At 38.5% G+C, this 12832-nt stretch overlaps 1 protein-coding gene across 4 annotated transcripts in view; it reads left to right on the forward strand.

Moving 5' to 3' along the window:
• MBP (myelin basic protein) overlaps positions 1-12832 on the forward strand; it is a 104274-nt gene that overhangs the window by 19879 nt on the left and 71563 nt on the right. For all 4 annotated transcript variants that reach the window (XM_031589053.2, XM_031589050.2, XM_031589051.2 and 1 more), the window contains exon 2: positions 2779-2853. In XM_031589053.2, coding sequence (XP_031444913.1) covers positions 2803-2853 — 51 coding nt within the window. In that variant the 5' untranslated portion in view covers positions 2779-2802. The remainder of the gene's footprint in view (positions 1-2778; positions 2854-12832) is intronic.

Below are 12832 nucleotides of genomic sequence, written 5' to 3' on the forward strand. Positions count from 1 at the left end.
GCATCAGTCTGTGTTTGGGCAATGCTGGATTTTGGCAGCAGAGCCCATCCAGCTGGTTCCTGGGCTGGGCAGAACTACGGCACTTCGCAGTGCCTTTCCTCAGCTTCCTGGGGAGCTGCTGCTACACTCTGATCCTTTCCAGTCTGCACTGATAGAGTCTCCTTGTGTTCTGTGACTTATGGTCATGTGCCAAATCTTTCATCTCACAGGAATTATGAAACTTGACGGGTTTCTCCAGGAAGGTGGGAGGGCTCATGCCGTTGTGGTCATGAGCTTGATCTTGTGCTCAGGCCTATTTTAGAAACTCACTGTAATGTCTGATTCATGTTTGATTCAATGAGGATTCCTGCATTTTTATAATAGTTCTGTTTTCACGTTGTTTTGGGAGCTTCATGACTGTTCCTGTGACAGTTTATCAGTGCTAAAGCACGTAAGGACACCTTTGCAAACAAGGCTGTGGATGGGTTAATGCTTGTTAATAACTGCTGCTTTGCTGTGTGCAGAGCTGCTTAGTCTGGCAACCTGAATGTTATGAAAGAGACTAAAAGAAAATACAAATCTTTTACCTCGGATTCTTTGAATACTTGGCTGCAGGTTCCTACAAGGATTGCGCAGTGAGTAATCCCATTGAAGTCAGTGACTCAACTCATTGCATAAAGATCAACGCACACAGAAACTGTGCAGCGGGGCTTCCGCAGAGCAGCAAGAATCAAATAATTGCTATTTAAGCCTGAACAGCAGCCTGCGCTTGCATTCTGAAGTGAAAATGACCTGTGTTCTCAGGTTTTTAATCAAGTAAGCTAGACTTCTGCTCAAGTGTAAAATGAAAAATCGGGTTTTTCTGTCACTGTAAATCATTCTGGTGTTTCCCAGCTTGTGTGTACTGATGCTGTTCTCTGATCATTGCAAATCTGCATTGTATCCCCTCAAAATTCATGTTTTTGCTTCCTAGGCAGGTATCTACAGAACAATTTGCACTGTACATTTCTACTTCATATTCACATCAGAGTGAAATTTTTGAGTCTTTTTCCCTGAAGGATTAATTACAGATTTCTCCATTTATTAGGTAGCATGAAGAATTCTGTCAATTTTAAAGTATTTTTTCAAACAGGCTTTTGTCTTCTTGGCCGGGAAGTAGCTTTATCCTTACACAAGAAATTTGAATCAGATCCTGTAGAGAAACCTGACGCTGGGCACAGACATAGGTGTACTCTCAGTTCCTACTCCTGAAGTCTGAATAGCATTTTGCATTTCCATCTCTCCAAGCCTATTTATTGGCTTTGTATTTAATTCCCTCTGGTGTGCAATGTTTAGCATCTTTCTGATGGATTTATTCAGACTGGAATTGGGAGTGCATTGGCAAACAGCTTGCCTTCAGTGTGCCACTTCATATGCTTGTCGCTTTGCTGGTTGTTCCACCTTGTTTGCTTTGTTTGTGCAGACACTTGAGAATAAAACTATTCTTATCATTTGCGGGTTGTGGTAGCATGAAAATGTTGTTATTCTTTCCACTGGCCAGCAAATTATTTTAAACATTTGTCTGATTTAGGTTCACACCATGGTACCAATCGTAGTTCATCAGCGCCTGGTATCTTTTTCTACCTTGGCAGTCTGGGACTAGGGCTCTGCTCTGCTGTTTATGCTGGAATCAGAGAATAGTTTGAGTTAGAAGGGACGTTAAAGATCTCATCCAGTTCCAGTCCCCCCCGCCTTGGAGGCCTTACCAGGGCCCCATTCAGTTTGGCCTTTAGAGATGGGGCATCCACAGCTTCTCTGGGAAACCTGTTCCAGCACCTCTCCACCCTCTCTGTGAAAACCTTCCCCATGGCTTCTAACCTAAATCTCCTCTCTTTCAGTTTAAAGCCCTTTGCCCTGTCACTATCAGATCATGTAAAAAGTCAGTCCCTCTCCTGCTTATAAGCTCTCTTTAAGTACTGGAAGACCACACCGAGGTCTTCCCAAAGCCTTCCATTCTCCAGAGGAGGTATAAAGAGTGTATGGCATTCTATTTATTGCAGACTAATAAATATTATGACTATATCATTAAACTGAACTTCGTGAGTGAAAGTTCATTATTCTGAGGGGGAAATGTTCGTTGGAAACTTCTTTTGCATTTAGTTTTATGTTTCAGGGCTTTAAATGACACCTTGCACTGCATTAAACTGTCTGAAGGAAGCAGCTGTGCAACTTACTCTAAATAAACACATGCCTCTACGGGAAGAAATATGTAGTGAAACCACAGGTGTTAAACTAAAAGCTGAAATTTGAGTGTTGTGGTTTAACCTGCAGAAGCCCTGTTAGAGCTGAGATACAACGTGGTGAGCCAGAACATTCAAAGAGGAGCTGGTGTTACTTTTTTATGTGCTTGCCATGAAAGTGCGTTCTATAAAGAACATATCCATTCCTACTCTACAGCAAATTGTTAGCAGTTTAGTAAGGTGGTTTTTTGTGGTTTTGCTGTTGTTATTGGCAACTGCAGTTTATGTAATGGCAAATTTGAATTCTAAAGAACTTACCTGATCTCTTATGAAGATTTTCAGTTAGAGATTAATTGATAACAGTAGGGCTTCTGCCTAAATGCTAGTATTCCTGGCTTATGTGTGAATCAAATGCTTCATTTTTCTTCCTTTGTGTCTTTTTGGAGCAGGGAAAGCTTTCTAGTATTGCTGTTTATTGTATGAGAGCTGTTTCTTTGTTTCATCCTATGAAAAATGAATTTGTATTTCATAATGAATGTATTGATTCTAAAATCTCTGTTTTGTTTTTATTCTGTTTCAGAATTTGAAGTTCTGGTGATCCATCATGGGAAACCATGTAGGAAAACGAGAACATAGCGCTGACAAGTCAGCCAAGGTAAGAGCAGAAAAAAGAAGGGGCAAGACCACCTCAGAAATGTAGAATCATAGAGTCATTGGAGTTGAAAAGGACCTTTAAAGGTCACCTTATCTAACTCCACCGCAATGAACAGGGGCACCTACAACTACATCAGGTTGCTCAGTGCCTAGTCCAGCCTGATCTTGAATGTCTCCAGGGACGAGGCTTCCACCACCTCTCTGGGCAACCTGTGCCATGGCTTCAGTATGTTATGCTTTATGCTATGAAATGAATATTTCATACCTTAATGTGTTTACCAGATTTCACCATTACAATTTTGTAATTGTCATTGTAAATAATGGCTATGTTTTTTAAAGAGGTCCTATGAAATATAGCCAAACCAGGGTTTTGCTGCAGAAGATTTAATGAAGGATGCCATGTTTTTGTGCTTATAAAACACCTCTCATCATGGTGGAAATGAATGAATTGAGCCTTAGAAGCAGGAAATTGGAGAAATTTTTCAAGAGTGAATGACTTTGTTTTACTTGTTGACAGCTTTCCATTCTGGAAGTCATTTGCTTTATCCATGAGAAGGAAACTGTATAGAAACATTTAAAATAAGAGAATTCTAATGGAAAAAGGTTGTCTGTCTCAGTATGTACAGCTTTAAAAATCTCTCCAGTAGAATGATGAGGACCATCAAAATGTTCATTAAAGTTAGCATTTGCTTTGTAGGCCTCTGTTGGTACTCTGTATTTTACATGTTATGTGGTATTCTGTTTGTCTTGTGATAATATCTTATTTGTGTTTCTGCACTGTGCAAGAGGAGAACGTACCTTAAGAAAAAAAAGCATTAAAAAGTTGCTTCTTTTTCCTATCTATTGCTAACTTCTCTCCACCCGTCCCCACCCAAAAATAACAGTTCAAACTCTGTGTAAAGTAGTTGCTCTTTGCATTGGACAGATGATGTAAAAGGTATTTCTCATTGCTGGGCACAGATAAGCAGCTATCCCTAAGTGATATATGCAGACTAGAATTTATAGAGTTGCTAGTTCTCTGACATCTTTTACATAAGCACACTGGAGGGATTACAGCAGGAAGAGAGGACAACTATGACATACGTTTTTGTTTTACGCTTATGCAGTGTTTTACAAAATGGTTTCGGTTTCAGTACAAATATTATGACTCCCAAGTCGCGTTCTACTTCTGAATGTTTTTTGTTACTTCCCCTCTAGAAAATAGCCTTGTGCAGTTCCAGCAATGTCATATAGACCTAACAGATGTATTTAACCAAATATTTTGATTCTTTCTGACCAAGTGTGCAGGTGTGGTGTGGCAGGTACACATCCTAATACATCCTAATCCTAACACAACTGCTTAACACTCTGCATGCCTCTGCTTGGCTCTTTGACTACAAAAATCTGGTCAGAAAAATACATTGAAGCATTTGTTCCCCTTTGGGGTCATGTATCTTATACATCTTCTTTTTCCTTATGAGGCCATGCACAGAAGTTGATTCTGAAATGAAAATATTTCATTCATTTACCAGAAATGTTTTGAAGGGAAACTTAATTCTGTGGTAATATCTTCTGCCCATCACTCATCCTTTTAGAATTCAAAAATAAATCAGCCCCCTAAAAATTAAAATGGATAATGCCTGGTCAGTATCTCCCTTTACTCATGGAAGACAGCAATAACGTTGCAAGAAATGATAAAGCCACATATTTTAAATCAGTAAATATATGGCTAAGCTGCTATTATGTGTTCCATATAGCCAATCAATTTTGATTCAGTCCGTGAAGTTCTTACCAGCAGTAATAACTGTACGTACCATACGTTTTGTTTTGTTTTTCCTTTTAAGCTGAAGTCTCTCTTTTGTCTTTGTTCAATATAGCTGCAAATTAGAACTGTTTTCCCACCAGTCTTGTGGTGTCACATGGGAGACGATTGCTGGAGGCTTGTAGAGGCCGCGGTGGAAACACTGATCTGCCTCTCTATGTTCGTAGCAGTAGAACTTCAATGCAGAAGGATAACAGCTCATGAAAGCTCTTTGTAAAATTCATCACTTATAACTTTAGGCTGTTTTCATGCCCCAAAATGTATTGCTAAAGAGTATCATTTTAGGCAGCTGATTGGAACCCGTGATAATCAGATTTACTGCACACGCACTGTACTGGCTCCTCAGCAACTTGTCCAATTCTCTAGCATGGGTATTTAATGTATAGAGACGTTAAAGACATTGCTACCAAACTGTAACTCATGGTTGTTCATTAAACGTCCACAGTAGTTGCTGTGGTTTTGATGTGTTGTTGTTTGTTTGGCATCAAGCTTTGTTTCAGTAAATGTAGGTATTTGATGACAAAATCAAAGTGGAGAATCAGAAGGTAGTTATTTCATCAAATTTCTATAACGAAACTCTGATGTTCTCAAATGGGCAAATTTGCAAAACTTGACTAGATGGCTTCTCATGCTGTGATTATCCTTTCGAAGTATTGTTATCCATTTGAGTTAGAAAAATGCCAGGCAATAAGTATGTCCTTATCATGGGGAGAAATGTGAAATTAATTGAATGCTTTGAAAATTAGTATGTTTGACCTAAATTACAAGAAAAATACTCGACTTTTATTTAAAGCAATAATATAGTTCATCTTATTTCTGTCAGATTTTTCTTTCATGTTTCACGGATCTGCATTTTAAATAGTTTTTGTAAGAGACATAAAACCATTCGATGAACCCAGCAGTTTGTCTCATTTCTTCTACCTCAGATGGTTTTAGACTTTGTGGCCTACTGAGTGCACTGCCAAATGTGTAAATATTGATACTGTTTAACTTTGTTCTTAGTATAATATTTGGTCTATATTTACAGAAATATATCTGGGAACAACAAAACAAAAGTAGTGGTCTGTCCTCTATGCCCTAAATTTCTTTAAATTCTCTGAGAGCTAAACAGAATTAAAAGAGTAGGTGACCAGAATTTCACTGATCTTTGTTCTGAGTTGTAATTGATGCATGTTAATTTGGCACAGTTAAACTACAAAGAGCTCTATGTTCTTTCTTAATGACCAAACCTACATTAGAACACTTCTCTGCCGCTGCTTATTTTGTCTATCTCTCTTAGAAAATTCTGTTCAGCACATGTCTGACCATCCCTCAATATCTGAACCTTTTTGGTACCCATCAGAACTGGCTCTTACCTTCAGTGCTGATTGTTTAGACCCATGGGAAGGAGTTTTCTGGTCACTGTCAACAACAGCTACCCTAATGAGCAAGACCACAGAGCATGATTTCTCTGTACCATGTGCCACATAGTACAGTGGACAGCTGGAAAGTAAGCTTGTGACCTGTAATGAAGGACTGCCCTGCCATGTAAATAGATTGCTCAGGATTGTGTACACCTGGAACGTGTTAGATTACTGGAAATGCTGGATCATCTACCTGTTTCATGTCCTTGGTGTGCTGTAAATAATACCAAGGAACCAAAACCAATTGCTGTCTGTGATGTCAAGCTCTGGGGAACTTTGGGAAAATTAGCTGCAGTATACAGCTTTTTCACAGACTGAAATTGAAAACAGATGTAGTGATGATAAAGTGCTCAGCCTACAGCTAACGCTTTGCTCAAGCTTTGGTCAACAGCGACCAAGTCTTTCTGTATAGCGAATTTAGACTACCATGTTAGTTTCTGTACTGTGTTTTGAAGTGAGTCATTTGATCATTGTAATAAACTAACTAGCTCTCAGTGTTTAAGTCAAACTCAGCAAGTAGTTCAAGCTAAATTGTTACATTTATGATGAGCATGTATCTATAAGTCAAATTGTTTCTACTCTGATTCTGAACAGGTTCAGTTTTCTCCTGCTGCTTGTCTTGCTAATGTTGAGAGATCTTCTACCCTCTGCAGCCTTACTCCTCATAAAACTGACGGAAAGTTTTCTGTCTCTCCCTGATAAGAGATAGGGGAAGTTCTGACACAGGCTGGCTCAGTACAGTAGTTATATATTTCACCTTGTAGACACTGTACAATCAGCAAGCAAAAAGATTTTCACACTGAGCTCCACTGATGCCCTACATTGGATTGCTAAGAATGCTTGAAGACCTACACCATGCATCTATGGATACTTGTGGGTTGTTTTTGTTTTTTTATTATTATTATTTGCTTTGTTTTTTTTTTTACGCCAGGTGCTTCCTCTTAGTGTGCATGATAAAGTACCAAGAAAGAAGAAAAAAAAAAAAAAAAAAAAAGCACACTCAAACAAAGCCACAGATAAAGTAATTTGTTTTGCTAATGGCACTGAAGTGTTATTTTAGTAAGATAAAGGTTTATTTTTGAATACGTGTGGTTAAAAGATACTTGATATACAGATTATGTAAGTTATGAAGCTTGGAATACGCTTTTTCTTTTTAAAACAGAAATCATACATTATATTGGACTATAATACGTTCAAATAAAATATTATTAGCATACAAAAAAAAAAAAATTAGCCACTTTACAGTTTCCTCTAGCAAAGTTGTATAGGACTATTCTATTCTTACTTTCCTGATTTATTATTTTTTCTCTCAGTTTTACCTTCTGCTGTAAAACAATGATAACATGAGCTCTAATGGTATATTCTTCTTTGTAATTTGATGTATGTATTCAAATACTCCCTCTCAAGTCAGTATATTTCTGAAGGTAAAGGAAGAATAGAGAAAGAGTGAGAGAAATGAGTATTTTCACCAACCAGTTTTACAGTTGCATACTGCAGAAATTAAACCACCAGTATCTGGTCAAAACAGTGCCTGGTACAAGGAAAGATTGCTTTATGAAGAGGCAGTGCCCTTCCATGAAATGAAGGACAGTTCTGTAAAGTTGGGTTAAACAAGACCTATTCAATTTGACGGATGTCTGTTTTCTTCACATTCTATCACTGACTGAGATTTGGCCTTGAGCAAATTCCTTTGTGTTGGCTTTATCCTCCTGTTTCATTTCTTAACCTTCATACTGACTAACTAGACTGCTTGCTGGGATGGATGCAGTGTCATTCTGTATTAATAGCAGTGCTTTGAGACCTTGAGTGGGGCCTTCAGGCACTGGTGTACTTCAGACAGTGAGATAATATCACAGAGGTATTGAAAGGATGGTGCTGTTTGAAGCCTCTGAGAATGCCAGGCTATGACATCTTTCATCAAACATTAACCTTAAGACCATCATTCAGTATGGTATCGATGCCCGTTCAGTGTTTAAACAGGCAAGCAGCTCTACTATAGAGGGACCAATTTATGTGTCCGAATTGAAGTCATGTGTTTAAATATGTAGGTTGCTCCAAAACTAATGCCTCCTGTGTATTTCCATACAGCACATACAAAAAGTACAATAACACTGTTTGATAGAGCAAATTCTCAGCCACAAAACACTGTTTTTCAACACAGTCACCACCGTTAGCTATGTGTTTTTGAGAGCAACAAGTGAGAGCCTGTATGCCATGCAGGCATAGCAGATGTAAGTGAACAACAAGCTCTGGTTAGTGCCACAGCACTGATTGAAGAATTTGAATGAATTGTGACGTTTGAAACATTTCCCCTAGATCTTCATTACAGTGAAGTAGTAAATATGTAGGTACAGTTTATATCAAGTACATTGTGAACATATTTTTCTGTTGTGTACACAACTGCTAAATACTAATGTTTCTTGACTGGAGCTGTTTGAACTTGCATGGGTGTAAAAGGAAGAGGTTCTGTCACTGTGGTTTTGGCTGGGGAGGAGCAAGGGTCTTAGGCTTTATTTTCCCACCCAGCCTACAGAATTGACTAGCAGAAGATGGAAGCGTTGTGTGTCGTGTTGCTGTGGTATAGTTTCCTACAGTTTCCTTCATGTCTGTTTCTTGCTAAATTTGATACAGAACTATGTAAATGTCTTGTCAGATGAGTGTAATGATAGCAGCCCTTAAATTAGCAAGGAGCTGGAGGGACAGAGGTGTGATGCCCTCCTGTTCTTTGTGACCTCCTTGTGAGCTGGCCTGGTTGCTGAACTGGCTTCTGTGGTTAGAGTCAGCCCTTAATGCAGCCTGATAAGGTGGTGTTCATTGCTCTTGCAACTTCACACCAGAAAAAATGAAGATGAACTTGTTTATAATCTTGAGAAAGCCTGAAGTGTGTTTCTGCTGCTAGGTGGTTTGTAGATCAGTGTGCTATCATGTGGCAAGAAGTTTTATCACTTTTTCTGAAATTGGGTGAGATAGGTCAAAGAAACAAATAAGCATTTCCAGTAGTTACATGTGATAAGATTGTATATTAAATATATATATATATATATATAGTGCAGTAATATATTACCTTCAAATACAGTTATGTCCATAACATCAGGTAGAGTGAAGAGCATTCTCTTGTTAGAGGAGAGTTGTTGAACTTCACCTGTGGAACCAAACCACAGCAGAATCTCCCATCTCTGGGACAGTGACCAGCACATAGAATCATGGAATCATAGAATGGCCTGGGAAAAAGTACCACAGTGATCATCTAGTTTCCACCCCCCTGCTATGTGCAGGGTCACCAACCACCAGACCAGGCTGCCCAGAGCCACATCCAGCCTGGCCTTGAATGCCTTCAGAGATGGGGCATCCACAACCTCCTTGGGCAACCTGTTCCAGTGTGTCACCACTCTCTGAAAAACTTCCTCCTAATATCTAACCTAAATCTCCCCTGTCTCAGTTTAAAACCATTCCCCCTTGTCCCCCTTATCCACCCTGTAAACAGTCATTATGGTCATTAAGCATCTTTCTCTTGGTGCTTGTTGAAGTATTAAACCCCAGTAAAAGTGTGTTTGAAATCTGTCCTTATCTTATTCCCCTAATGGAGCTCCTCTTGTCTGATGGTCCTGGACATCAGCTGGAAAGAAGTGTGTTGGAGCCATGTTTTGTCTGGCTTCTCTTTTTCACACTGGCTGGTATTTCTGATAGTGTAATTGTCTGTGAAGCTGAGTCAGTGAAACTTGTCAGTAGATACAGTTTTTCACCATGCATCAGTACAAAGTCAAAACCGAAGCGCTGCTAAAATCTGATGCTAAATATTCTGCCGTGAGAAAAGAGGAACTCTGCATTGCTAAGGGAAGGTGCCTTTACTTGTAAAATCAGCAGACATGAAACGGACATCAGAAGGAAGGAGATACAAAGTGATCATTACAAAGTGTCACTTTAAAAGTACCTTCTCTTTTCAGTTCAGAAGCTGAAGATGAATGAGAAACTGCAATTTCTAACGCAATCGCAGTTGCTCATACACTAAATAAATATAACTTGTCTGCAGTTACAGTTCAAAAACTTATTTTCCACTTTGAGTGAAGGTCTCATGGAATGTTTTTTTTTTTTTGGTTTTAGATAACTTTCCTATATGCTCAGCTCTAAGATGACGGAAACAGTTTATTAATATTTGCTGGAGGAAAAAGTATTTTGCAAGAGGAAATTGAAAAAGTTTTAAGCAGAGTAATATGGCTTTGTTCTTGATTAGTGAGATAAGGTAACTTGAAAAACAATCTGATCTTTCAGTGCAGCATCCCGTGGATGTGGCCGTAACAATATGAACATTTGCACAAGCTAAAAGCCACAAGGTACATACCATTTACATTGGATAATTAGGGGGGACTTCTGAACATCTGTTATAATCAAGAAGAGACAGTAATGGAAATCACGTGGCTTTTTTTTTTTTTTTTTTTCTCTCCACAGTATTACAGGGTGACATTCAAGTTGGTGTTGCTGAATTCACCTGTAAATAGAATCATAGAGTATGTTTAAATAGTGCTGAATATAGGGAGGCATAGAAGCACTTAGCTTGCTTGTGAACTCCATGCAGCTCAAAAGAGGCAGAAGAGAACCCAGAGCAAGAAACTGTAGAAAGTCTATCACCAGTGAGATTTAAACAAGATACTTATTATCAAAAAGGAAACAAGGAAAAAAATGACACAATTTTTGGGTCCTAAGTTAATACCATTCTGTGTAAGAGCTTCAGGACTGGATTCACTGTCTGGTAGTGCTGAGGTTTTCACATGAGTCATGGAAATCCCAACGTACTGGCAACGTCTTGGTTAGAAGATACCATCTGAGTCTGTTACATTGAAATCTGAGTGATTTATGGTTTTGTGGTCATAACTGACTTACTAAATGTCTAGCACATTTTCCTAGTCTTTCACCTCCTTCTTTCTTCCTCCTCTATCTTCTCCATCCACCTACTCCTTACACCCACTTTTCTTTTAGCACACTATTTCCTGCTAGCATCTCCATCTCTGACACAGTCTAAATTCAGATCCATGTTTTGATTTTCTGTCACATTACAAATAGTAGTTAATCATTAACAGTGCAGTAGCACACTTAGAAACAGTGGGAAAAGCAGCCAGCAGACAGGCAGCCTTACTGGGAAGGTGGAAACACCATGGAAGAGAAAATTTGCACTTCTTGAACAATACCAATACACTTGAACAGTCATTTTCCAGTCAAAAAACAGTGAGTCTATTCGAATATATGTACTTTGCATCCATTTAGGGATATAAGCAGCGTGCTCATTGCCATAGCTTGAAGAGGTGAGATGAGCAGGCTTAGTCCAAGGGAGTTTTCTCCCTGTTCTGATCTTCCTTGTGAACTACAGGCTACATTTTCTCTTAATGTTGATCCGGAGCTTTCTGCTGCTGGAGAAATTTGCCTTATGGTGCACAGTGAGAAAGCCTGTATAACTGCTTTCTTTTTCCTTTTTTTAATCCATCTGAAATCCCATTTGTTTTTATGAGGCTTGGTAGACAAAGGATGATGAATATGGGACTGAATCAGAACCTCAAGTTAGGGACTGTAAGGAATCAGGAATGATAATATCTTATAAAACATGTTTCAATATTTGCTACTGCTATCTATTTGTTAAATATTTGGCAATACATTTAGTATCTTAACTACATAATAATAGAATATATCAGTATATTTTAGTATTCAGTTAAAGGCTTCAGAGTTCTCAGTAGGTTCTCATTACCTAAAATAACAGTTGCTTTGTCTTGTGTCCACTGCTATGCATAAAACTCAGCATGTTTAGGAGGATTGATGTTATTTCTGGAGCTCAGTCACATGGGATAAGATTCTAGGTCAAAAGCTGTGCATAATGAAGATAAAACTCGGTTTTTTTCTGCTGATAGAAATAATTTGCCTTGTGCTGCAGTAGGATATTTCCTGGTAGGAAGAGGTCCTCTCCTGTGATACAGTGCTAATCTGCAGCTTCTTTCAGAAGCAAATATGTAATCAGAAAATGTATATAATGTATTTTAGTTGAGATAGATCTGAATCAGAGTAATCTATTTTATTTAGATGTGACTTAAGTGAAGCTACATTGATTTGTAGGTACTGAAAACATGAAATTGTAACATTTACCTTTAGAATTCTTGCAGATTCAATATTTCAAGATGATGTAATTCTTTATTTATCCTTCAGATAATTTCTTGTGAATAAGGGTACTGTTAACTGGAGAAAATAGGTGAAATATTTATTTAAAATTAAGCTTCAACAGTTTCTCCTCTTTTTTTAATCTTAGTGCATTTTGTTGTCCTTTCCTGCAGCCCTTCTGGAAGGACAGGGAACATAACTCCATTCTGGAATTTCTTCAGTGCACTTTTCTCTGGCATTTTTTTCTGTTACTTATTATTATTTTATGATTATTCTGTTATGCTATGCTATATGGGCCTTACAAAGATAGATAAAATATCTGAAAATGAAAGTTTTATGGAACTTGAGGGAAAGGAGGCTCAAAGGTCCCTATCAGTGGATGCCCTGGGAGTTTGGGGAGCTCTAGGCTCTTGTATCCTCCCAAGAGATTGTGTAGGTGTCCTGACAGTCACATTCAACAGCAAGTGCTTGACCAGCCATGGAAACAAGTGCTCTCACTGCCTTTGAGGAGGGATGCTGAGGTTTTTCAGGCATCAAATTCTACTCTGGGATTGTGCAGGGGGAGCTTATGATGTGATAGTAGAATGCAGTTAATTTGTAATAATGTTGCAGCTCTTGAGTCACCTGATTGTGGGAGA

This window comes from Phasianus colchicus, chromosome 3 (assembly GCF_987193195.1).
Source record: "Phasianus colchicus chromosome 3, bPhaCol1.hap1.1, whole genome shotgun sequence".
NCBI classification, from domain to species: domain Eukaryota; kingdom Metazoa; phylum Chordata; class Aves; order Galliformes; family Phasianidae; genus Phasianus; species Phasianus colchicus.